The sequence below is a fragment of the Corapipo altera genome, unplaced genomic scaffold (genome assembly GCF_003945725.1).
Source record: "Corapipo altera isolate COAL_440 unplaced genomic scaffold, ASM394572v1 343, whole genome shotgun sequence".
NCBI lineage: Eukaryota > Metazoa > Chordata > Aves > Passeriformes > Pipridae > Corapipo > Corapipo altera.
In genome coordinates, this window is record NW_020884913.1 from 2629960 (window position 1) to 2657058 (window position 27099).

Consider the following 27099-nt stretch of genomic DNA (forward strand, 5'->3'; position numbering starts at 1 on the left):
GGCTTTGCCTCTCGTTTCAGCGGAGCTCTGTTCGGATGCCAGAGCTGAGGGCTCTTAGGAAATGTCAGATGTAAGCAAGCAGCAGGGGATCCAGCCAGTAGAAACAGAGAATTCCCGGAGGAGGTTTTTAATGTTTAAGGGCCCAATTCATTGGCAGTAGATGAAATGTGGTGATTCCCATGGGTTTCAAAGGGCATTCGGTCAGATTTTAATGATTTATTCTGTCTGCTTCAGGAGGTGCATTGCATTTTGGAGGTCAATCGTACTTTTCCCATAAATAGAGATAGGGATTGAATAGAGTTCTTTATATGATGTATATTAGAATAAATTTGATCTTATGTAACTCAGAAATACATAGCTGGAGAGATTACAATAAGCTGGCTGTCAGGAAAATCTGCAGCTGTATTACTGGCACAGGTGCTTTGAAGTTTAAATTCTTTAGGTCAGTGTGATTTCCAGTTTAACCAGGGAAGATGGTCTCAAGCCGTTCTTTTGTGTTTGCAATGTTTTTCTCCCAAGTTTCGTGTTCTTTTGGCTTGAATTCCTGCAGCTGAATTTACTTCTTGGATTTTGGTCAACACCAGCGGGATTTTCCTCTCCACGACAATGTCGAGGCTGGGCAGGAATGTGACAGTGTAATCAGCCTGTAAGATCTTCTGGAATGTACTTCACTTGGGAACGACATCTCCCAACAGCCTCAGGTTTTGGCACCATTAAACCTTACTCCTGAGCTAGTTCATCCTCAAAGCTGGCCTTCCACCTGAGTCTGAAACTAGCCTGGCTCGGAACTTGTCTCACACTCACTCTCTCCTTCCCTTACTGGGGTTTGGAGAAACCTTTGTCCCTCGTGGGAAAGACTGGTGTGGTTTTGCTGAGCTTTTTATGTTGTGCTAAATTCTTTTCTGGGGAAAGGGGGGAAGGGGAAAATCTCCTTCCTTCCTATTTTTTTGTTACCAATAGCAAAAGTTGATGTACCTTTGTTCTCCACCTGCCATGTGTCCTCCTGCCCTTTTCCTTTACCTGTCCCTGGAGATCATTGTTGGCCACCGGCCAAAGCCCCAATCCTTTGTTGGTGGTGTGTTTCCAACAGCCTGGACTAAGCAGAACAAACACTGTTGGTAGTTAACGGCTTAGTCTTTAGTCATTAATTGCTGTGGCTATTGTGCCATTCTGTAAAACAGCCAGAGAGGTGCTTGTTCATGACCGATGCATTGTTAAACAGATGAGTGTTTTCCTTCTGTTTCCCTTTGCAAAATACCATTCTTATATGTGTAATACAAGCATTGAAGTACACTTATAGCTTTAAAATATTGATTTTTGGGGGGAAAAATACAGTTTTCATTGACCCCCAGGAGAAAAAAAAAGGATTTCATATAAGGGAAGCTCATGAGAACTGTCTGTCTGTTTTATAGACTTCTGTGAACATATTTACTGTTGTTTTACACAGTGTTTTAACAAGCTTGGAATTAAAGGAAAGCATTGACTCTGTCTACAAAGGAGAGAAAGAGATTAAGAGCTGAACACTGAATTTTCAAGAATTACTAAGTCACTGCTTGGGGAGTTCTGGGACACACAACTCAAGAAACACTTTTTGAAGGGCATGATTTCAACTCACTGTCAAGCTTATAGACTGAGTCAGTGTTCAGGATGGGAATGGCTTAAGTCTAACTTAAAAGTGGGCTGATACAGTGAGAAATTAATATCCTGAGCAACAGAGAAGTGTGCTCTATTTCAGATTGTGCCAGTGCTGCTGCAGATTTTTGCTGAGAATTGAAACTCAACTGGTTCTTTTTCTTGTGGGGTGTAAGGTTTGTGCTTTTGTAGGCTTTGCACTGTCCGAACTGCATAAAATAAAATCTGGTGCAGATCCATGTTTCTGATATCTGATGGTGATATGAGAGATCTGCCTGTCCATATTCTGGTCTCACACAACAGTAGCTCTGGTTTCTGAGATAATTCGAATTTATTGTGCACCCCACAGCCACAGCAAAGATGGGACACCTAGAAATGGATGTAAAAGGGAAAAATGGGTAATTATGTACATCTATTCAGCATGTGAGGCTGAAGGGAAATATTTGCCCAAGAATCTGCTGAGTTCAAATAGCAAAGGTGATTTGTGTTCCTAAATGGTTAATCGTGACTTAAAAATACCCATATTGACAGGAACTGCAGGATAAATGTCATTGGAACTTCTTGTTTTTTTAATACACCTTAAGAAATTAAACAAAGCAAATGCATTTGGTGGCGCCCTCAGGAAAAGTCCAGTCACTTCCTGACCAGTAATCTGCCTGGGAGCAGCAGATAGATTCTCATTGTTTGCTGTTTCCAGTTTCCAGTAATGGGAACGATTACTTGATCCAGCCAGTTTCTGTGGAAGATCTGGGATAACTTACACATTTTCATGGCAAATTTTTATCGGTTTCCATAAAGAGCCAACGGAAAAAAAAGACCATAACGTGGTTTTGGTACCTGGAGACATCACCTCTGATAATGAATATTGTTTGATTTTTGGGGTTAAGTGTCTGTTCTTCAGGAACGAGATGTATCTTGCTCTTCTGGTGATTTTCTTGCAGTGTAAGTGTGATAACTAAATCTCTGTGTGGGTACCTGTGGTTTTGGTTTGTCTGGGGGGGGTTGGGGAGGCTTTTTAAGTTTCACATTGCTGTCTCTCAATCTGCAAGCTTTGAAAATAACATTTCTTTTTTTTTTTTCCCAGTTTCAGAACTCTGCACTCAGGATAAAGGTAGGGAATTATAATTTTGGTGGTTTTTTTTTCACATACAAATTTAAAATAACTAATTTAACTAATTTCTCGGTTGTTGGTGTGCATTTGTAACAGGGTTTACTTGGATTTACTGTATGATATCTCAGTATGAAATTTGACCATATGAAAAGAAAAGCTGTTGCTTGGTGCTGTTTCTTGATACAGTGTTTAAATGAGAGATGTGCTGCTCATTTCTTAGTAAATATTTTGGTGAAATCTTTCCTAGAGTAATTTGCTTTCCAGAGGCATAAAAGAGGTGGGAGAGAAAATTAACATTTTGTTTTGGTATTTAAAAAAGCCTCTCATGCCGACAAGCAAGGAGGGAAGATAAAATTATAGAATATAAATTAAGGGCACTTTCTCCTGCTCGTGTAAAGGAATTGGTCAATTGAGCAGAGTTCAGAACTCGTGTTCTAAAGGAACTTTTTACCTTTTCATCCTGTGACTCCCAGCACGTACACTTCTCATGCTTCCTTTTTTCCATCACCAGGGACAAAGGTTTGCTTCTTGTTGTCATGTGGTTTATTCACATGCAAAAAAAAATTGCAATGTTTGCACTGATTTTATGCCCAAAACTCTCTAGCAAGGACACATTATAAATATCTGGTAAATGTACAGGGCAAGGGGCTTCTTTAGATGCAGGAAAGTTTTCCTTCTAATAGCAAATTTTTAATACAAATCCTGACCAAAATGGGCATAACCCAAAAAAGTTCTAAAGGAAGGAAAAATCAATGAACTGATAGATCTTTCTCTATAATTTGTCCTCCATCTGTGTGAATAAAAATATTAAGTATACCAGGATTCTAACAGTTACCACATTTAAGCTACAAATTATTTATCATTGCTGTGATTATAAACACAGAATATATTTCTAAACACATATACCTGTATATGTATAATAGTATAAGTACTATTATGAACTTTGTTTCTAAATGTGTTTATTATTTTTGTATACAAATTATATAAATTAGTTTGTATATAAATTACAATATTCCTATCAAATAAAATGTAAATTTTGTGATTACTTCTTGTGATTAAAGTATAGCAACTCGAGATAACAGTATTATGTTGGACTAACTGAAAATAAATAAGATTTTTTTTTTCTCTATCCAGTTTTTACTTTCAACACCGTTGAAATCAAGGTTGAGCCATCTGTCAAAGTGAGGAATGGAGCTCCCATGTCAATTATCTGCCACGCTGATATCAGCAAAAGTGCTGATTTCCAGCTGAAGTATAATTTTACGATTTTTAAGGACCGCAAGCTCGTGTTTATGACTGTGTCAGACACAGGAGATGCACAGTATGAAATACCTGTGGCCAAATCTTCAGACACAGGAGACTATCAGTGTACTGTGAAAGCAGATAAAAAGACAAGATCGAGTGACCCCGTCCACGTTTGGGTAACAGGTGAGTGCTCTTTCAAACATGGCAAAAACCCCCCCAACCTTCCAGGGGAAGTAATAATAGTCAGTGCTCAGTAGGATATCTTGCAAAGTGATTTTTATCCATTGGCCTCACAGTACTTCCCCAGAGTTTAGTACCAAACCCTCATGCTCAGGCATGGAAATGAACTCGTGATCAGGGCGACATCAGTGACAGTCAGGAACAGTCTGTGCCCTCTGGGCCACCTTCCCTGCTGTCCTGAGCCTCTGTTCCCTAGACTAGAGGAAGTATTAGTTGTGAAAGCTTGTGCCTGTTCCCATAAACGTGATGGAGGGTGGGTAGATTCCTGGAAATGCTGGAAAAAAGGTACTGAGATGCTCAGCCTGTGACAGCCGCTGCCAAAGGAGTGTCAGCTCTGGGCTGCTTTTGCAGACTGTTGTGTCAGTCTTGTTCTTTCATCTCTGATGAGAACAAGGGCCACCTCCATCAAGGTGTTCTTGACTGCAAGTGACATTTTTCCACTTGGAAAAGCAATTTGGAAAGAATTTGTTCAGCATTAAGTAGATACCGGGTGGTCTTCAAAAGCTTAGTTCTTGCGAAGTATTTGCATCTGTTAATTAGCATAAATCATTACCACAGTCATCAGGGATAGTGTTTCTTTCAGGATTATACAATGTTCTATTTCTTTTCTTGCTTTCTGGTGTAAGGAATGACCAAGCCAATCCTGACTGCTGACAGAAGAGATGTTTTGGAGGGTGAAGTTGTGAAGTTACGTTGTGAGCTGCCTGAAGAAGAACCTCCTTTACAATTCTGTTTCCGAAAGATAAAGACGAATTCAACGCCTAGAGAAACATGTGTACCTGAATCTTACACAAATTTTTCTGTACTGGAGGTGTCTGTTGAAGAAGGAGATCATATTTTACAATTCGATTGTTTTGGTAGGAGAAATGTAAAACTTGAATGGGAAGACTCAGCACACAGCAACAAAACCCTCGTTACAGTCAGGGGTGAGCTGCTTGGCTTTTCTTTTGACATCTGTTTGCTTACTACAGTTAAAATTGGGCCATGTATTTATAGTTATATATGTTTATCTGCATGTTGATATGTATTCTCTTGCAGAACCATTTATAAAGCCCACTTTGACCACCGTGCCCTCAAGTAATGTTACAGAAGGAGACCAAATACAATTTGAATGCTCAACTGTAGTAGTTCGAATGCGTGACATTGAAATCATCCTCCAGAAAAACAAATCAATACTGAACAGTGTACAAGATAAGAAACTTCTGAGATATTCCACAGTAGCTACTCTAGAGGACAGTGGTGAATACCTGTGTAAGGTGGAGCAAGGGGGAGCATCTAAAACCACTAAACTGAATGTTGTCGTGTCAGGTAAAACCTCTGTTCATCTTAGATTTTAGTCAGTGTATCAGTATTTAAATTTAAATTTGGTAGAACTCAAGATCCAAGTGTAACCTCTAGATCTAAATGAAAATTTTCTCTAAGTTAAAGGCTATTTGGATTTTAGTTTCTGATTTTTTCCTATGAATACTCCCCAGCTTAAATAATGTCCTCAAATAACACGTGAAAAGTGGTTTCAAGTGGTTGCTGAGTTTCTGTTTCCCTGAAAATATAATAATATTAAAATAACATGTTTTTTTCATTCCCAGATTATAAACTTTCAGTATGTCCTTCATTCTGTATATGTTAAGTAGTCCTGTTCTTTCAGGCTCAATTGGAATGAATTAGTTCTCTTTTTATCTTGCAGAGTTATTTCCCAAGCCAACACTGGTTGCTTCTATGACTAAGCTGGATAAGAATAAAGAATTAATTTTGAATTGCAGCATTAATGGTTTTCAGAAAGCTAACTTCTCTATCATACGGAAAAATGCCAATGGAGACATCCCACTGAAAAATTCTCAAACCTTAAAAATGAGAGTTAATGTGAATGATACTGGATCTTATACCTGTAAAGCTGAAGTAAAAGGAATAGTCAAGGAGAGCAAACCTGTAAGGATAAATGTTTATGGTGAGTTGATGCAGAGGGTTAGAACCCAACAGGGTGGGGGAGGATCTAAACCAGAAGCTTATAAATAAGCACATTTGTTTACAGAATCAGCCTCTAGTCCATGAACTAGCAGGGTGTCTCTTAGTTCTTGCAATATTAATTTCTGTGAGATGTGCTTGTCATCTTCAGCTGTAGAGGATTTGGTGTGTCATGATCTAATCAAGTCAGACTTTTCCAGGGCTGGCCCTGGGAGAAGGGAGTTGGCATGGCTTCCTGCTGCTCCCTTGGTTCTGCTGGGTGCCAGATAAATTCATTCATTACCATTTGCAGGAGCCAGAACTGTTGTGCAAATCTTTCACTCATCAGTTTGACCTGAAACTCTGACAGTGTCTGCCTTGGATCCCTCTCCCTGACTCTGCAGGCAGAAACCAGGAGAACCAGAGGTCATCTGGTTAGCTTTGCTCCAGAAAAGCTGATTATTAGCACTCTAGTTCCCTTCCCTCTCATGGAACAAGCTCAGGTGGTTCTCCAGTCTGTGAAGGGGATTAACTGGGTTGTGGCTCCCTGTGGAACAGAGGGCCCTGATTAGGTGCTGCACGGTCCATCTCAGGTCATACATGCAATGTGACACTTAGTCCTTGGGTCAGAATTTGTTCTGGAGTTTGGATGATCCGCAGCTGTGACACTCATCCTTTGTTTTCCTTCACATTCTTCCTGCATGCTATTTGATTCAAAGGCACATATTCTATTACCTACATTATTGATTTGGTCAAGTCCTCCCATTTCTATTCTATCGACGAGGAAGAGCTTCCCAAAACAGTGTGTGCAAACTAGATAAATATTGTGCATTTAAATACGTTCTATAAAATAATATCGTGTCTTTTGGCCTTATACAGTGCAATTTTCAACAGTTTTTTTCTTTTATTCCCCTTTTAGCTCCAGTCTCCAAGCCAACTCTTTCCGTCGCCGGCGGTTTGCCGGAGGTGGTGCTGGGGAAGCCTCTGCAGTTGATCTGCCACTCAGTGATGGGAACACCACCAAAAACCTTCAGGTTCTACAAAGGAGATGACGTCGAGAAAATAGTCATTAATGACACATATGCTACGTTCTTGGATGAAAATATTAGACTGAATGACCAAAGAGGATACAGATGTGATGCCAGAAATAATCACTCCAGTGGTGTGAAAACCAGCGATACCCTGAACGTCACAGTAATAGGTAAGTCTGTTCAATTCTTCTTCTTGTCTGATGTCATGTTAGAGTTTTGAAACTTAAGCAGCAAATGATGGACTAAGCAAAATGGATGTGAAATGTTTACGGATTTTTCTCACTTGAATTAAAGTGGTTGCTGGTCAAAGCACAGTAGTTCAGGACCAGAGCAGGTCTGTACTTGACCTTTCAAAAAGAAGAGGTAATTTCTGTCTACCAAGGAGTTTTCAGTTTTGTGTCCTGGCTTGAACCCAAATTGTGCTGGTGTTAAAAAGATAAACTTGTGGTTAATAGGCTGGTTTTCCTCTGAGTTTTGACTTTGAGTTGTGTATGATTTGAACAGATACATCCAGAATTGTTGGACTTATTCTGAGTCAGTTGGATTATTGCACAGTAAAGGATGTGCTCCCCATTCACTGAGCTCCCAAAAGGGCTTTTAATACAGTACTTGCACTCACCCAGACTATAGCAGCAGGACTCACCTTAAGTTTGTCAGTTCCACCATTAACTAACTCTAGAGAGAAGCTGAGTGATAAAAGCTCTGAAGAGATTTATCCAGGGAGATTTAAAGTCAAGGTGGTTTGAAATAACAAGGTACAAATATACAAACACAAAGCATAATCTTAATCCATTGACAAGTGGGTATTTCTCTGCTGGAACTAGTGTATCCCAGCTGTTAAAACTGTGGTTCAGGATTTATTGTGGCACTGTTTGGAAGTTCTGAATAGAGTCATGTTTTGGAGCCTGGTGAGCCAATCTTCCACAGTCTACCACTGCTGAGGTGGTGGCTTTGAATTCTCTGTATTCTGTCCTTTCTGTCTGAAGAAGCACTTATGTTTTCCAGAGCAATCCTCTCTGTCATAGGCTCAGTCATAGGAACCCATCCATGTCTTATATCTAAATCTGCTCCCTAATACAAAAAGAACTTTCATGATCAGCATCTTTTCATATCAGATCTGTTTTCCTCCTCCTGCTTCTGTACCAGTGTTGCCTTAATGATTCCTTCTTTACATCTGCCTTGTGTTATCTGTGACACTGCCCCAAACACATTTATAATATTTTCAGAGAAATGTTCTGTGGGGATTTTAGCAAAGCAGGTGCTTTCTATGCCAAACATTTTGCAAAGCTGCTGACATTCTACAAGCCTTGAATCACAGAATATGTGTCCATTTTTCCCCCATGTAGTTACTAGGGCTGATGCTCGTCTGCTCCTACACTAGTTTTGTATATGCTAAAATACTTAATTTGTAAACTAGCAAACCTAAAAACTGTATTTTGTGTATGCATAATCTTACAATTTGTGCAAATGCAAACTAACTTCCCTCACTTTTGTGTTTACCATATTCTGTAACCATTGGAATTTGGGACTGGCTTATGCCCTTGGAGAACTCAATCCATTATCTGCTGATACCAACTTGTATATTAAAGGGTACAGGAATACAGTTACCACACAGCATAAAATAGCACAGCTCTAGATAACTATGAAAGCATAGCTACATAAACTGGACCATCATTATTTACACTATGGAGCGACTGAGTGTATTATTTCTGGAAATGAAATAATTTGTAGGCTGGGGCTGGAGTGGCATCCAAAGGATTTTAAGGAAAGTGGCTGACTGACCTCTGTGGAATGGATATAATTTCCTCCTGTGTCTGCTTTGTTTCTCTGTCATGCCCTCTCTATTTCTGGGTGTATAAAAATATTTACTAGAGGATGGTGTCTTTCAGAGAGTGTTTGGGAAGATTAATACTGTGCATTCAGTCTCTGTTTAACTAAGTATTAAATCAAGCATTTCTACAGCACAATATTTTAGCATCAAAGTTATTCCAAATAGTGCTAATATTTGCTTTCTTTCTGCCTTCCTCTGTAGTGCCAGTCAGGGATGCCAGCTTGGGCAGCGTTCCAAATGAAGAAGTGGAAGATGGCAGTGAGATTGCTTTTCTCTGCTCTGTGAAAGAAGGGTCTTTGCCAATCCTGTTCAGGTTTTTTAAAAAAACTGATAATGAGGTTCTTCTGTTTGAAAAAATTGAACATAGAGACAGAGCCTTGTGGCACAAGAAAACAATGAAGAGGCAGGACACGGGGACATATTATTGTGTGGCCTCGAACCGAGCCAACGTGGACGTGAGGAGCCAGCCCATAACCATCAGTGGTGAGTCACTGAACTGCCCACCAGTGTCCTCATGATAGGTGAGGTCATCTCATTTGGGATGTTCCTAAGTGTAACTCCCTTATTTGCTTTTGTTCCACCATTGTCAGAAGTTGAACAGAGAGGTCCCTTTATAAACAGAGATTGTCCAACTTACAGAGAAAAGTTTAAGGGATGCTCAAAGCCAAAGGAGCAAACTGAAACCAACCCCTTGTTGTGCTGAGGTTTTGGTCACAGATGAGAGGCTCACTAGTGAACTTTGCATGCAAGTCCCCTCAGAGTTCTTCCCTGGGGTGTAAGAAGGCTGATTTGTAGTAAAATGATAGGTCAGGAACTGCAGAATGTGGTAATGTTTGCCTATCACAGTAAATACTCTCTTAAACATGTTTTTCTTATTTCCAGTCATCTTGGCAGCTTGGAAGAAAGGAGTCATTGCTGCATTGGTCCTGATAACCATTGCAGGAGCGGGAGCCCTCGCCTTATGGTGGTTTTTGCATAAGAAGAAAAAGGGTAAGGAATGGTTCCCTTCTCTTTGGCAACAAGTGTATTCCAGTTAAACCTGAATTTGTGTCAGAAGCAAAGGGTTGTGGGGGTGAGGCTTCAGAGATGACTGAACACAATTAAAAAAAACATAAAAATCTACTTAGAAATGCCAGGTGACCCAAATTAAGCTGCAAGTGTGCTGAGGATTTCCAGGTATATTGGGCAGATGCAGTCCTAGGTCTGGAATTCAGCCCTGTGCAATGAAGAGGCAGACAGGGCCTGAGGAGGTTTTTGATCCCTCATAGAGCTGTAACAATTTGATTTGGAGTCCCAGCTCAGGTGTAATTGAGGTGCCTGTCTAGTCCTCATGAAATAAATTTATATTATTAGGTTGTGGGATTGTTTCTTTTTCCTTCCCACACTGTAATATGATTTTGTTTAGGGGTTTGACTTTTAAGGTATTTTTTCAGATCTTGTTCTTTCAGAATACAAGTAAATCTGGTTTATCCTGTGATATGCAGTACATTGCAAATTATTTGGGAAAATTTGAAGCATCTGGATGTCCCAGACTGCTTAAATTAGCCAAGGTAAAATCTAGGGTTTAGGATCTTAGGTTCCCTGAAGAAGACATTTAAGAGACCTGGGAGATAAACAGGACATAATGTATGAGGTAGTTAATTTTGTGATCTCCAGGAGAAATTATTCACACATGAGTAAATAATTGCTGTATTTTTGTTTTGATCTTTACTTTTAAATTCTTTACTTGTGCAATCTACTAATAGATGCTTTTTTTTTTCCTCTGTCAAGCTAAAGGACCATCCATGGAGATGTCTGGGTAAGATGTCTTACTGTCTTGGTTTCAGCTGGGATAATTTTCTTCTTAGTAGCTGGTACAGTGCTGAGTTTTGGATTTACTGTGAGAATAATGTTGATAACACTGATGTATTAGTTGCTAGTGCTTACTTTAACCCAAGGACGTTTCAGTTTCCCATGCTCTGCCCATGAGCAGGTGCACAAGCAGCCAGGAGGGAGCATGGCCAGGACTGTTGACCCAAACTGGCCAAAGGGACATTGCACACCATAGAGCATCATGGCCAGTGTAGAAACTGGGGGGAATTGTCTGGGAGACACTGATCAGTGCTGGAGGGTGGGCTGGGCATCGGGCACAGGGTGGTCAGCAATTGTAGTGGGCATCACTTGTTTCTCCTGCGTTTTATTCCTCTTTCTCTTCCTTTATTATTATTGTGGATATTGTTGTTGTTATTATTATATTTTACTTTATTTCAATCATTAAACTGTTCTTATCACAACCCATGGGTTTTACCTTTTTCCAGTCCTCTTCCCCATCCCACTGGGGGCGGGGTGGGTTGGGGCAGCGTAAGTGAGGTGTTGTGTGGTGCTTAGCTGCCAGTGAGGTGCTGTGTGGTGCTTAGTTGCCAGCTGGGGTTAAACCATGACAGTCCTTTTTGGAGCCCAGAGTGGGGACTTAGAGTTAAAACCAGATCTGACCAGTGCACATTGAAACAAATTTGTTACAAGCATTCATCAGAGTTTAATAGCCAGTTGTCATGATGTTGATTTATTTGCTCTTAGAGTTGTTGTGCTTGTTCTCGGAGCTGTATCTGAACACCTCTCTTGCACTTACAGGGAACACTGTACTCCCTGTTGTGTTTCTTGCCTTTGGGGCCTGGGCTGAGGTTATTGTTTTATTCTGCTTTGTAACACTAATTTATGATACAATGGAATCGCTGGTCATCACTCACCTGATCGTGTCCTCAGTGCCACTGTCACCTGTGTGCTGGGGAGACACCTATTGGGAATTATCCATAATTACACTTTTCCCTTTCTCCTCGGAGAGCTAGTCTATGGACACAGCTTCCCACAGCTTCCCTTTCTTCTCCAGGCTAATTACAAAAGCATTTGAGAATTCTGAAGATTTTGAATCGACTTGGGGTGTTAGAACCAGTGTGGTCCTATTGGTAGGAACCAGCATGTGGTTCAGGTCTGCTTAGGGTTAAGCAATTATTTGCAGCTACTCCAACCCCTGTGACAGGCTGCTCCAACTCCCACAACAATCACAGTGGCCACGACAGACACTGTGGCTATTCAATCCCTGGCTACTCAAAGCCTGTGAGTACTCACCCACTGATGGGTGATGCAGCTGAATCAGAGGACCAACCCCTGTGTGTGCCAGTTGCCCCTATTCCCAAGGAGAAACGGGCAGGAAAGACAGCTTGTTTAAGAAAGGAGGACGAAGCAAGGTTATAACACGAACAGGAGGAAGAGGCAGAGCAAGAAGCAACCCCTCAATCCCTATCCCTGAGTGAGCTGTGGAATATGCAGAAAGATTTCAACCACCATCCAGGTGAGCACATTATTCCCTCGCTGCTCTGATGCTGGGATAATGGGACTAGTGGTGTGGAATTAGAGGGTAGGGAAGCCAAGCAGCTGGGATCATTTTCTAGGGAAGGGTGCGCTGATGAGGTGATTGGAAGAGCAACACAAGTCTTCAGCCTCTGGAGGCAACTCTTGTCAAGTGTGAAGGAAAGGTATCCCTTCAAGGAAGATGTTCTGTGTCACCCAGGCAAGTGGACCATGATGGAGAGAGGTACCCAGTACCTGAGGGAATTACAGATAATTTATTATGACCCAAACAACACAGGGTTACTCAGAGATCCAGGTGAAGTCTGATGTGCACAAACCATGTGTCAGAAACTTGCCCAGAGTGCACCATTGTCATACACCAACTCACTGGCAGTGATGGCCTGGAGAGACAAAGAGGCACCACTGGTGGATGAAGTGGCTTCACCAACCCAGCAGCACAGAGAAAATCTCTCTTCCTCCCTTGTCTCTGCTGTGGAGAAGCTGGTTGAGCAACTCAAAGCAGGTAGATTCTACCCCCACATGTACAGGCCAGTATCTCAGCTATTAACAGTAAGTGTCCTTTTGCTCCAGAGAAAGAATGCAGAGGGTTCACACCACTGGAGACTCTGTGGTTTTACCTGTGAGGACCCCAGAGAGGATGTGAGGAAGCGGGATGGAAATTCTACCTGGACCCTAGAGGGTACATGGATTGCAAGGGAAAATCACAAATGGGGGTTCTTCCAGGGAAGTTGCTACTCTGGTCTGCAGTGGGCAGTTCCTCAGAGTGGAAGGACTGATCTTACTCCTGACTCTATGGAAGGGAATTCTAACCCATTTTTACAAGAAGCAAATGGATAATCCTATGAGCAGGACTAGAGGAGCTCTGCCTCCAGCCAGGTGGAGAAGAGGGACAGCCTTGTTTACTGGAGCGTGTGGATCAGATGCCTGGAACGTCAGCCCCCAGGAGTATAAGGCTCTAGCAGGTACTGGTGCACAGTGTGCCCTGATGCCATCAGGCTGTACAGGGGCAGAACCCAGTTGTATTTCTGGAGAGGGATCCCAACAGACTGTACTGGGGGCTGAAATCAGCCTGACTGGGAATGTGTGGCAGAAACCTCCCACTTGAGTAGCCCAGAGGCTCCAGGGGCTTTAACTGTCTCAGGAGAGGGGATTCCAAGGAGCTAAAGGAGTAGTGGTGGGCTTTCAGTACAGCAGCCTTGGAGACAGAGGAAATGAAGTAGCTCCCCTGTCCCATGTCTCAGAGGACCCTCCTGTTGTGGGGCTGCCGAAGGTTGAAGGACAGCAGGTGCTGAGCCCTGTGACAACCCGGGAGGTGCTGTCGCTGCTCGGGGACTGGCTGGGCATCACTTGTTTTTCTTGGGTTTTATTCCTCTCTCTCTCTCTTTCTCTCTCTCCTTTTCATTGCTATTATTATTATTATCTTTATTTCAGTTATTAAACTGTTCTTATCTCAGCCCATGAGTTTTACCTTTTTCCAGTCCTCCTCCCCATCCCACAGGCAGGGGAGTGGAGTGAGCGAGCAGCCAGTGTGATACTGAGCTGCCATCTGGGATTAAACCACGACCCTTTATGATAATGATGAAGTATTTCTGTTTAAAGGCCTTCCTCCATATGAATGTAGTTCATTATGGCACACACCTGCAGACAATAGATGGTTCTGCTTCATGTACCACCTGCTTACACAACAACAGGATGAGGAAATACTCTAAAAATAGAAAAAAAGGCCAGCTAAGTGAAATAGGAGAATGTCAGGCCTGTGTTTGAATGCATTTAGACATGGAATGGATTGAAAATACAGAGGTTTAAAGAAGAATAATGCAATAGGGAACGTTTTTTGCCTTAAATTTGGTTGGTGCTTCTCTTAAAGACAAAGGCAAAATCTTCATTAGCTTCAGTAGTTAAAAATACATGGCAGTCAGCATAGACAGTGACTGATCTTTGCACAGAATCATGTTATTGACTGATTTGGGATAATTACATCAACTTTTATTGGTTTGTTTTTCAGTTCAGCCTTGGCTGCAAACTTGACAAGTGAAAAACTGACAAGACAGCCCAATGATGGAGACTATTATTCAGGTAGGACATTTTGCTGTAAGACTGCTAATAAATTGGCTAAATTAAACATTTTTTGAAAGTTTTGGACTTGCATAGTTGTTTGGATAAGGCCCAATTTTTAGGGGAATACAGAGGGATACCAATAACATTATCCAAAGTATCTTCTGTCATTTTGTCTTTGTACAGTTTTTATGAGCATGTCTCACACAAAGATTGGTTTATAATTCTGCTCAGACACTTCTCCCAGGCAATCAGTTGACAGTATTACAAATGGAGAAATCATGGTAAAAGAAAATTACTTTCTGGGTTTGACACAGCTGCAAGAAAATAATTGCAGAGAGGAAAATTGGAGTTGTGGCACATGGTCCTGTGATGTGGCCACAGGACAGAGATGTTAACTTGCCATGGCTGGGCACATTTCATTCCAGGGTCTCAAAATTCCCACTTTACCAAAATAGGTGGAGATGTTGTTTGGAGTATTGGACATAAACAAAATTACCCCTTGGATGCTTTTTAGCTGATTATTTAAAAAGCCCCATTCTTCCCACCTGTGTTAATTGAATGTCTTAGGTGTGAAACCAAAAGTAGGATGTCTCATATAAAAATACTGATAATGACAATAGGAATTGCAGCTGTGTAACTCATTTATTTAGTTGGCCTCAATAAACATTTTGTCAGCTCAACTTTGGCTTTAATATTTTAGGATCAGGTTACATTGAAGATAGTGAAAATCACATGAAATCAACAGATGAGAGTAAAGGTAATTTCATACTTAAACAACAGATTTTTAAACTATTTTATAACTGAAAGTCATGATGTTTTCTAATGGCAGCAACAAGGATTGGATATGTCCAGCCCTTTCCTTTTTCTCTTTGATAGTGGGGAAGATTTTCCTTTGCTGAGCTCAGTTCATTTTCTTATGCACAAAATGACACTGATAGGACCCACTTGGCAACTGCATTATGAAGTGTAATTAGCTGTGCTGGATTGGTATAAAAATACAACTTAGACTCAAAATTGTAAGTTCTATATAACAAATATTTAGATATTTTCTACAGATTTCTGCTTCTTTTACTTCTCTGTCCTTTCTTCATTTTGATTGACCTTGAAATACTTAAGCATTAAATCTAAAAATAAACTATGAAATCTGAATAAAATAATCTGCCAAGTCAGTTCTGCAGGATACCAGTCTGGATGACTGTCGTGGTTTCTTCCAACTTTTACAGAAATCTGGTGGAAAACCATCTCCTAAGAAAAAGCCAGAGTAGAAGGCAGCAGCTGTTTCTTGTGTCTGTTGTATCCAGGTAGCCAGTCCTTGTCAGGCAGCAGCCTCAGTAGATCCAGCTTTCTGTGGGCATTGTGGCAGAGAAGCATCTTGAGGAGGAAGATGAGTTGTATTCCAGATGTTCTATGGAGAGCTTGGAAGAAAATGTAGGAGGAAAAAAGAAAAGCAGAAATTTGGAGAATGAGAGGTGATGAGGGAGGCCAGGAAAGACTTAAAGATGGGTTTAAATGTGAGGAAAGAATGGGAAGTGTCCTGCCATAGCCACAGAAAACAAGGAGAAAGTAATGGCAGGGAGAGAAATAAAGAGGAGCTGGAGGAGGAATATGGGAGAATCTGGGATAATTCCTTGCTCCATTTGTGTTGTGACACTTTTGAAGGCGTTACATTGAAAGTAAGGGTTTTAGGCACAGTTTGCATGTCCCACAGTTTCAGAAATCTGCCTTTAGTTCGTCTGCTGCCCTTTGGATTGGGATGACCCTTAGGAATGGGTTGGCCTTGAAACTCTTAGCAGAGTAACTCACATCTGTAAGTAGGGCCTGATCTTGCACCTACCAAAGTCAGTGAGGACTTGTCCATTAATTGCAGTGGCAGCAGGATCAGGCCCACAGCTCAAACAAAGCGTGCAGTCCTACAAAGAAACATCTTCTTGATATTTTTGGGGCAGGACCTGACCTTGAGAGTGCTGAGGTGGAGTACACTGAAGTTGAAGTATCAACGCTTGATCCTCACAGAGGTAATGAACTGTCCAAACCTTTTTGGTTTATGTTTGGGAGCAGCTCTGGGAATGTTGCTCCTCCCTGGCACTGGTCTGATATTGGCACCTGGGAATGTCAGAGCAGGTTGTGCTCTGTGTGTGTGACAGTTTCCTGCCAGTGGCTCCTTAACCCAGCTGATGATGCCAACCAGGGTGCTGTTCCTGCAGCCCCCCTGCCCCTGGGATCCTCCCACCCCCGGGAGGTCTGTGTGGAGCTCTGGCTCTGAGCAGAAGGCAGCCTGCTGTGAATATCCCTGTTACAGAGCCCAGGTTCACTGAGAGCCATGTGAGGTTATTCCCAGATAATGGAGAGAACAGAGAGCAGTGGAATTTCCTCCTTTATAAAGGAACTGGTTGAAGGGTCAAAGCTGTGATTCACTTGTGATAGAGAAGGAAGAGAGACCAGCACAGATTTAGTCTCTCAGTATGGAGAGGCCTGGAGACCATTGTGAATTTTGTGTCCCCTTAAACAGAGAAATGAGGATATTAATGCCCAAATAACTTGGTCCTCCTCCCTGCAGTTCTGTGGTTACAGTAACCACACCTCAGGTACATGTCTCTGCAACCTTGAAGGAGAAATATCCAAGTAAATTTATTCTCAACACCCAAATGCACACTGCAATCGTTCTGTGTCATCTGGAGAATTCTGATACCGTGATGGCCTTGTGCTGAAAGCTGTTAAATCTCAAAGTTCCAAGTAGCTCGGAGGGAATAAGCCCCACGAGACAGGTTTATGCTCTGCTCCAGCTTCTTTGCTTCAGCTGAATGAGAAGCAGACTGAGGAAGAAACAGATGAATTTCCTTTTTCCTGGTAGGAAGGACTAGTCACTGATTTCAGGGACCAAAGACATGATTGTTTAGTTGGTAAAACAGATGTTTGGGCAAAAGTGCTCACCCTTCAAGCTGTCCCCGAACAACCAGTCCTCCTCTCCTTTCTCTCACTTCCTGGCATCATTCATCACAGTTTTCCCTGTGTCCTTAGCATGCTATTTATCCACCTCTGCTAAATTCTACTCTGAAGAACCATAGCTGTTGGACTCTTTTTCAGAATAGGGCTAATGTTCCAATGTTCCAACTGTGTTAGAGTGTGCACTACACATTACAGTGGTGTAGAATGGGTAGATATGATGGTGCATAATTATTTAAATTAAAAGCCCTGTTAAATGCAAGATCAGCATCTCTAAGAGTAGACTTTTGCTCCCATTATTTGTATATAACACTATTCCTGTATATCAGATTGAGTAATAAGATAGTATCTGTGCTCTGTAGACTGAACACTATTAAACCACAAAATAATATTTAATATACCGTGTAAATGAGATAAGATTATTTTAACAGAACTCTGATTGATTCTGTAAAACTGAACCGTGCTTCAGGTATACAGAGATGTGATAATAGTTCCCTAATCGATTTGCTTTGTTGCCCCAGGGCACAGTTAAATGCTTCCCAAATGAATGCTTTGGTTATGTAAATGGCAACTGCACTGCGAGTATTTAATGTGTTAATCTTTGAGAGCATCTCGAGGATGCTGCTTGAATAGAAGGAGCTGTATGAAGCCATGTTAATCCTTTCAGCTCTGCACTGCCTATCACAATGAAAACAGGATGAGATTTATTCTTGGGAAAAGAGAAACAAAGCCAAGTTTCTTAATATTCCCTTGTAATAATTATGTACACCCACAGAGAGAATTTGGCCACGGGACTGCCACTGATATTTCTGCTACGTTGGTGTTATTGTAAAGTTTTGTTTCAAACCATAATATTCTTTCATGTCTATCTGTGGGTATGACCAGCTCTTCCTAGGGAACAGACCTTTCAGATTATGCCCTTGCTCCAAACCCCTATTACACCCCTTTGGATTCCTCCTATTTTTTGAATGAAGACAAAACAAATCACACCTTTTCTCTGGGCACACATATCTCATCCAGCAGCTGCACAGAGCATCTGATCCCTGCCTTTTGAGGAACTCCAGATTTCTTTGATCTCTCAGGACTAACTTCAAATTAATTTATCTTCCCAATCATTTGTTCCTCCTGCCACTGTTGTCGATGTCAGTACTAATATTCATCTCAGGAGCAGGAGAATCATATTTTGTGTATTATGAAAGACTACTGCAATTAATGCTGCAGTATCTAAACTGTAACTCCAGCCTTTATATCACTTTTGAGAAGCAGGAATGATTGAATGTCACCTCAAAACAAGTTTAAATTATTGTAGAAGGATGTATATCTTGCCTTTGTCAGTAGAGAATTGCTTACATTTGAAACCACTGGTTTCACCCTGTTTTTCCAGTCACGTCTGCACTAGTTGGTCATTTCTGGAATACTTTTTAACACAGTGTAATGGTGAATAGGTTAATGCACCAAGAACTTCATATGCACTCTGCTTCTGCAGGATCAAAACCCAGGGTTCATTACAGTGTTACTGGCAGAGAGTGGTCCTGTCACGTGCTAGAAGTAAAATTTCACGACTTCATTTTAAAACTTCCATGTGGGAATAACTTGATACCTGCTTTTTGAAGTAGGGATGAAAGGGCAAGAGAAATAGGAGGTAGAGCTGGGGCTACACGGTCCAGCTCTTATTTGGGATAGCCAGAGTGGAATGGTAATTTGATATTTAAAGAGGTGGTAATTCTGAGGAATGATTAAATTGAATACTTATGGAGATTATATGCTTGACAAAAATATAGTGCTTGTCTTCTCTAAAGCTTGATTGTGCAAATAGATGGAAAGGTGATTTAGACCCCTTATTATTAATCTGAGCAAAAAGGCTGGGGCTAAAGTAAGGTTAGGAAATATCACCGAAGTGAGAAGGGAGAAACCTCTAATCATGGCTGAGTTAGAACATGCTCCTTCTTTTACTTTTATATCTGGTTAGTTATCTGCAGGGTGGCAACATTATAAAGCTGGTGGGAACAAAATGTCAAATCGTCCAAGTAATTTCTCCTGGCACATTTTTTCAGTGCTGAGACGACTTTTGGAAGATTAACAAAGGAAATAACATGGGCAGTGGCATTATATCACAATTCAATTAAATGAGTCTGGGAAAAAAAAAGTAAGCTAAGGAAATACCTCCAACCAAATCTTTCCACAGAGTCAATAGGGGTAGATTTAGGACTGTAATCTGCTAAAAAAGAGCCCCAAACAAAATGAACTACCTCTTATTAAAATTCTGACAAGATTATTCCTTACTTCACTGCAAATGAACTGATCATTTAAGAAGTGAGCCCATAAGCAGATGAAATGTGCCTGAAGGTCTTCAGATTATTTTGCAAAGAAGGTTCTTGCCAAAGCTGCGAGTTTGAAAGCTGTGATTAAACACTTGGGGAAGTGTAACTCCTCCTGGCATTTGAATTAACAGCAGCTTTGCAACTCAACTCTGATGTGTGAGCTCCCAGCGTTTAAAGGATGCTGAAGAGAATTTTTAAAAAAATGAAATTAGCTTTGGGAAATCAGAATGTGGTGCCAGAGACACTTGGGTTCTTCAGAGTGATGCAGAACAGTAACAGTCCTGACTCTGACTGCAGGTCATTGTCTGAATTCTTTAAGTGTTGGGGTGTTTTTTAATAGCTGAAGTACAGGATTCTCTGTCCAGAAATGTGAATTTTCTTTCCAGTTTCTTGCAGAGAGAGAACAACCACTTTTGTTTTTCTTTAACTGGAAAAAAATCTAACCTCTTGGTTTGTTGAAGGTCCACAGAAATTGGAGGTGATATAGATAGAATTCAGAGGCTTTCTAAGAGATTCAGTTTAACTGAAATGAATGAGTGTTTCTGACACATTTTTAGATCTATGAACAGCAAGCTACTGGACCCTGCCAGCATAGGCCTTTATAGAAAATGAAGAAAGTTGGTTTTAAATGCACTTTTGTTGCCCAGGGATTTTTAAACTACAGCCATGCAATAAATCCAGGAAATTGTTCTAATCTCCTGCTCGCCTGCAGTTTCTGCTGACCAGAGGGAAACTGAGCTCTTGCTGTTTTCAGGCTTTCAGACCAGGCTCTGCCCCTTCCCTGTGTGTGTGTCTCTAGTTTGGTATCAAACCCTGTGGCTAAGTTCTCACAGATTTCAGGAAAAAAGGAAGAGCTTCTTGCTTTCCTTCTCACCCAAGAGCAGAGTTTTATTTGTCAACCCAAGGGTCTGGAAAGACTAACATTGCACTTGTACCCCAGCTGTGTCCTTAGAGGCACAAACCTTCTCTGTCTGCTTTCTGTCTTTACTTCCATTCTTTCCACCAGCCTTGTGAGCCTTCATTCCTGCTGTGTCCATCTGATCTCAGTGCTCTGGTGGAAGAGCCCTCCACACTGAGGGGAGACCTTTCCCAGATAACCCTAAATAGAAGCTGTGCAGTGTGAAATCTGGAAATACCCTTCCGAGACATTTCACAAACAGCAGTTTAGATTTTTTTTTTTTTTTGTGCCCATAAGACTTAATCAGGCTAGTTACCAAAAAGGGGTGTAGTTCATCTTCCAAATGATAGATCACCTCAGGTCTTGGATCCTGAAATCCTTAGAAAAACTTGAAGCAGCTCTTCAAAGGGATCCAGGGAAACCGTTCTCTAGTGGTAGATGTCTCTGTAAAATTAAAGCAGTATTGATTTGAGTTCAAAGGAGATTATTAAAATGTTAAATTTAGAAGGGGAAGCAGATTTTTATCATCACTTTTATATAGAGGGAGAGACATCTCCCTCTCAGTTCCTTGCAGGCTGGGTTTGGGGAGGGAGTGTACTTGCTTTTTCACACAGACTCCACAGGCTCGTTGCTGCTTGTGTAACTTACTTCCTCTGAAAGTAAAACAGTGTGTTCTGTTGGTTTGAGGAGCTTATCATAAGGCAAATAATAAAAAAAAATAAGAAAGAAAAAAAGAAAATAAATTGATTCTGTGCCAATACATTTTCCAGCTCCTGTACAGAAGGGGACTGAAACAGTTTATAGTGAAATCAGAAAAGCTAATAATGGTAAGTAAGCTAGTGAAAAATGAAACACTCAAAGGAAGTATTTGTGAGGAGATTAGGGATAAATTTGTGACTGAATATTTTCCAAGACAATATTTAGCCTGCATATTTAGAAGATAAAGTGCCATAAAAAAAGAGATGCAAATCACACAGGAACATACTGAAGTTGCAGCTACAAAATCACAGGTGTTGATAGACTGTATAACACCTTCATGGTTCCTCATAAATCAATGATGCTTAATGCAGTGGGATTAATATTTGTAACATTTACTTCATCAGCCCATTTGTTTTTTGTACCTGCTGAGTGTTTGGGCCATACCTCTGGATCTGAATTAGAGCTGAATCACTAACCCGTTAGGGATTAGGGTGATATACTGTATTATCTCCAAGTGCTCATGAGCAACACTTTGTCTCTTAACTGAGCATGTTTGTCATGTGTTATTAAATAACCATCAAAAATAGCCATCAAAAACTGTCTCAGACTGTAAGTGCCAACCACTCTGCCCTTCCACCTCCTCTAACCCAGCCTTGTGTGAGGGGGCATTACCAGCTTACTGGCAATTACTGACTATAAATGTTGTGGCAGTCATGAGCTCAGAGACAGTAGGTTAAAAGCATTTCTTCAGAGTTTGTCAAAGACTGAATCAGAAAGGATTTCCTTTCCTCTCTTTGTCTTAGGAAGTCTAGATTTGTAAATATTAGGGCTGCAAAACTGTTCACATCTTGTCCCCATCCATGTTACCAAGTGGCTTCTTTGTGTGCCGTTTTTAATTTTTGACTGTTGTGTTTTTAATTTTCTATTTTTTTTCTATTTTATAAGGGATTTCCCACCTGCTCTGACACAGAATTCTGTCTCTAGGGAATCTTTCATGTGAGGGTCTCCAAGTACTTTAGAAAACATTACTTAATTTTCCCTTGTGAGGAGATACACGGCAATTTTTATCTGCATTTTACAGCTGAATAAACAGAGAGATTAGGTCATTCATTTAAGGGAATGTGTTTAGAGAGTGACAGCACTGGGAACAGAGTTTCAGAATCCTTGGTACTGAGCCTGTGTGCTGTACTCATTTTTCACAGTGAAAATCCCAATACCCTTCACACTAAGGTGGGACCAGGCCCTTCGTGCAGGATCACCTGGCAGCACCATGAGAAAAAAAACCCAGTTTATTTTAGGGCTGAACACAAAGGCCACAAATATTCTGGAATAGTGTGAACTGGACCTGTAACAAGCTGCAGAAGCTGCTGCATAAACCCCCTCCTGCCCTGCCCAGGTGTGAAGGGGATTATCACACCTCTCACCATCCCTGGTTTTGACACAACAGAAGGTGTTATGTCCTAGAAGGGTGTTTTGTGAGCTGTGCTGTTAAACTCCGGGTAGGTACAGCAGAGCTGTAATTCAAAGCACTTAAAAGGCTGTAATGCCATAAAGTGGGAACTGCAATAAAGTGAGATATGATTGAAAGACTGAGCTGAATTAGCCAAATCATCCGCAAGCACCCCTTAATCTTGCAGTCCACCTGCTCTTTTATGCATAACATTCTACAGTTTCAGTTATTCTTGGAAACATAGGACCAGTTTATTGTTTTAATCCCGTCTGTTTTTCCTGACTGATCCACAGGAAAAGTGTTCCAGTGAGATAAGCAGTGCATCCCAGAGCAGTGCAGTGCTCTGGACAGCCACCTTACAGTTCATGTAACGTTAACTTGGACTGGTGATAGGCTGTGGGATTGTGAGGTGGCAAAGGATGAATGCAGTGGAGAATCCCTAGGAAATAGCTCTGTTCTTCAGAAGTAATTTATATTAATATGAGTATGTTAAATGCTGGTTGTGAAAGATATTGAACATTACTGCTAGGGGAAGAAGTTGGTTTACCATTCTGATCTTCACCGTGTTTGACTGTTCTCTGAGATTTTTGAGCAAATGCCCACAAGTAGAATCTATTTCAGGAAGTCAATGGATCAGACAAACATGTCCTCTGGGGAAATTACAGGAGTTTGGGAGTTGGTGTCAGCCACACTGTTTGGCAGATTTAACACCTAAGGCCTATGTAACATTTTATTATTATTTGTTTGTAGGTAACTATTGTGGTTTGGGGTTTTTTAATTAGAATTTAGTGCTTCATAGGCAACCTTAAGGGGTTGTGTGTGCATTCCAGAAATTGTGGCCACTAGAGAGGGAGCTGAAGCACTGTCAGTAGTTGTTATGTCTGATGCAATTCTTTGTGACTGAGCTAAAACATTTCCCCTCTTCATTTTTTCTGGCAGCTCTCCCTGCTGTCCCCAGTAAGGCAGATGCCACATCAGTAACAAACTCTTGTATTTTAAGTTCCATAGCTATTGCTTGTCCTTATCCCAATTCATGAATCCACAGTGCAGATAATGCAGATAATGACAGATAATGTCATTATTCCTTTTGTTTTTATTCTCCTACCACTGTCTGTGTTGTCTCCTGTTACTCTCATTTGAGTGCCTCCATCACACTCTGGTAGACCCCTCATCCTCTCTGCTGTGCTTTCCTTGTTCTGAGTGCCAGGCCTAAGGAGGTGGTTTTACATTAGAGATTAGGCAGAAACAAACTGTCAAATGCACATTTCAAATCCCACAAGACCTGCACATGGTTAACTACAGTTAACTCATTTGCAGTAGGGAAAGCAGGAAATATGTGAAATTCAAGTTTAGTCAGGTGTATTTTGATTGAAAATCAAATAATGGTCCTTGTAGATAATGTCAGTCTCTCTAGTTGGATGCTGGGTTTCCTCTGCTGTAATGAGAATTGAAGGAGGGTGCTGATCACTTCGTCTCAGAGATAAGAAATTGTCCTTGCACTGTTATCAAAAGGTTAGTTTAATTCAGTGACATAGCATTCAGGAAGTTCACCCAGGTATTGATTTAAAACCTTTTTTAGAGCAATAGGTTGTTACTTTAGTATTTTATGTAAAATACCTAGAGCAGCTTCAAGCCTCAGCTTTAAATCAAACCTTACATCCCCATGGGAATTTGGGGAATGGTCATAACGAGTGCCAGTCAGGTCAGTAACACCTTTGTCTAAAAGTCCTTTAGACTTACCAGGGTGAACTGATTTCCTTAAAATACTGCTTTCTCTGGTTGCTCTATGAAAAGGCCAAAGTTCACTGTGAGCCAGGAATATCCAGCCCAATCCTGGAGTTGTTGCTATTTGCTCAGAAAGAACTGAGACAGTCCAAAACTTAAGCAAAACAGGCAATTGCCTAAATCAACAGCCTGCCAAGAATGACAGAATTCTGTGGCCCTGCTGCCCGTGTGCCTGTCCCAGAGGTGCAGGCTGGCAGCTCTTCCTGAGGGAGGGTCAGGATGTGTCACACACCGAGGGCAGCTCGTGGGTGGAGGCTCTTTTAGACGTGATTTATTTCCATCACACCTTTCATCTTCCCGAGGGGCAGTAGGGGCAGGAAGTCCAAGCATCTCCATACTGGTTCTTTATCTCAGCTCCAGCCCTTCCCTCAACACTGATTCCAGTTCTTGGGGTAGCACAGTTCTGTTCCTATTGCTGGGGAGACAAGAGCCAACTCCAGGTCACAGATTTCCTTACATTTTTCCAGGGCACTTCCTGCGACATACTGGGACATTCTTGTTCCTTCAGTGAACTCTGTCTTTGCTCTGTGTCAGACCCAAAGCTCACAGAAGCTCTGCACTGCTCTGTGTGTGCACTGAATCGAGCTTATAGTGCTTAGTGCAAGATAACAATTCCTAATTTCTTATTAGGAAAGTGGAAATCTAGTGGACAAAATGCAGAGCCAGCCTTTACGCTGCTAAGTGTGGAAAAGTGAACTGGTCACTTGGAAGCAGTTGCAGCAGTGAGACAGGAAATTCAAAGAATCCTACAGCAACCAACAATGTACTATGGAAAAATAAATATATCCCAGTGGAAAGAGGCATGAGAAATCCCCATTGCACTCAGTGGTTTGGAACAAACTATTTGAAATCAGCTCTAGCAATCAGGAAATCTGCTCAAATACTTTCCTACTCCTGAAGCTCAGGCTTAACACCTCCATGCTTAGCCAGAATTTCCCACTGGATGCCTTTTCCAGCATGGAGAAAACTCACAGTGTCTGGGGATTGTTCAGAACTCAGGCTTTATGAACACAGGCAGTCCAAAATTATGCAAATGACTTGTCCCTTCTCCAAAATAAAAACTCTGGATCTTTAGGTTTCTAGACACATTCTAGACCAAAGCCTGGACCTGTGAGACACTGAGTCCAGAGCCAAACGCTCACAACAGCTCCAGCCAAAAATTAGGCAGAGCCAGGTGGTTTCAGTAAGGCACAAATACACAGGGAGCTTCTGGCCTTGCTTGAACCTCCAATGCAAATCTGAATTTCGTGCATGCCCTGTGTCAGAGCTGCTCCCAAGCTGCCTGCCAAGATCCTCTGTTAGAAGCTACTGCTCCAGTGAAGGGCTTGGCAGAGTGTAGTGTGTGTTCCTGCAGTTCAGCACCTTCAGCTCATGATCTGACAGCTTGGCTTTCCCCAGGGTTGGAGATGGGTTTGAGATGGATTAAGAATTGCAGCTATTTAGGCTCATATTCTCTTCTCCATCACCTGTAGCAACAAGAAAGGATGGAGCAAGTGGAGATGACAGTGTCTTAAATTCCTGCTATTAATGTACTCCTTTTTAAAAATGTGGCCTTTGAATTTAAAATCCCATCAACTAAAAGCAACAGCAAGGGTTTAAATCTGTCAGAAATCCATAAAAACACCTACCTTTGTTAGACTTGGGAATATTTTAGAAATCATCAGTATCAGACCTTCAGCTCCGAGTCTTTTCACAAAATATGCAGCTGCTTGTTTGCCTTTCTTTGTATATGACTAGAACCCAGCATATTTCCTTTCCCTCTTTTTGGTAGTAAGGGAAAGCCAAGTATCATGAAAAATATCTCTATTTCATCACAGTAAAATCGGTAAAAAAGTGAAAAAGCCTCATTAAAAGAAAAGAAACAGAAAGGCTGTGAAAAGATTGACACAGCAAAGAATCAGAAAAGCACTGTATCACTGTGCTTTTATTAGTGGCTCCCTGCTGGTTTACCTGGTTGATGCCTGTTAGAAATCCCCCAGGACACAGATCCTGACATTCTTCTGGCACAGATGTGACACTCAGGGAGGAAGCCACACTAGTTTGGATCTGGGTGACAGGTAACAAGGAGCTGGAATATCTGTCATTGTGACCCAGAAGCTTTGAGCAGCCAACATCCCGTTGTTTGAAGTTGGGAATTTACACAGAATTTCTCATTTCCTCCTTCCTGTGAGCACAATACACTGTGACAGAACTAAATGACAGCTTGTTAATACCTCACTTCATAAACCTGATGTATAGTTTTGTCTACTTAAAGCCAGGCTTTGATGTAGCACTGGGTCAAGGGTGGTTTTGTTCACTTCTGTCGACTTTCAGGACACAAAAAGCTTTTATGTGTGTTCCACGTAATTTTTAATTTTGTTTCTTATCAAAATGGCTAAACGTATATGGATCAATCTTGCCAGACCTTCAGATCAATTTTGTACTGAAATTTGGTTTGTGCACTGGTACAAGGTGCTGTGGTCACCTCAGTTTTTAATCCTTTGCCTGGACAAATAGTTCTGTGTAGAACTGTCCTGGAGAAAATTCATAATGTACAATGCCAGAGACCTTCACCTCTGTTTCCTGG

General features: G+C 41.3%; 1 protein-coding gene across 8 annotated transcripts in view; it reads left to right on the top strand.

The window, feature by feature from the left end:
- The first annotated feature begins 2275 nt into the window (after nucleotides 1–2275).
- The window catches only part of PECAM1 (platelet and endothelial cell adhesion molecule 1), a 32117-nt gene continuing 7293 nt past the window's right edge, over nucleotides 2276–27099 (top strand). The window contains exons 1-14 of one of the 8 annotated variants that reach the window (XM_027654329.1): nucleotides 2276–2574; nucleotides 2717–2743; nucleotides 3878–4171; nucleotides 4855–5154; nucleotides 5267–5536; nucleotides 5913–6173; nucleotides 7089–7370; nucleotides 9233–9514; nucleotides 9914–10021; nucleotides 10802–10829; nucleotides 14385–14455; nucleotides 15138–15194; nucleotides 16384–16452; nucleotides 21370–21426. In XM_027654329.1, the coding sequence (XP_027510130.1) occupies nucleotides 2541–2574; nucleotides 2717–2743; nucleotides 3878–4171; nucleotides 4855–5154; nucleotides 5267–5536; nucleotides 5913–6173; nucleotides 7089–7370; nucleotides 9233–9514; nucleotides 9914–10021; nucleotides 10802–10829; nucleotides 14385–14455; nucleotides 15138–15194; nucleotides 16384–16452; nucleotides 21370–21426 (2140 nt within the window). In that variant the 5' untranslated portion in view covers nucleotides 2276–2540. The remainder of the gene's footprint in view (nucleotides 2575–2716; nucleotides 2744–3877; nucleotides 4172–4854; nucleotides 5155–5266; nucleotides 5537–5912; nucleotides 6174–7088; nucleotides 7371–9232; nucleotides 9515–9913; nucleotides 10022–10801; nucleotides 10830–14384; nucleotides 14456–15137; nucleotides 15195–16383; nucleotides 16453–21369; nucleotides 21427–27099) is intronic. The other 7 variants (XM_027654332.1, XM_027654331.1, XM_027654330.1 and 4 more) reach the window with 7 other exon arrangements.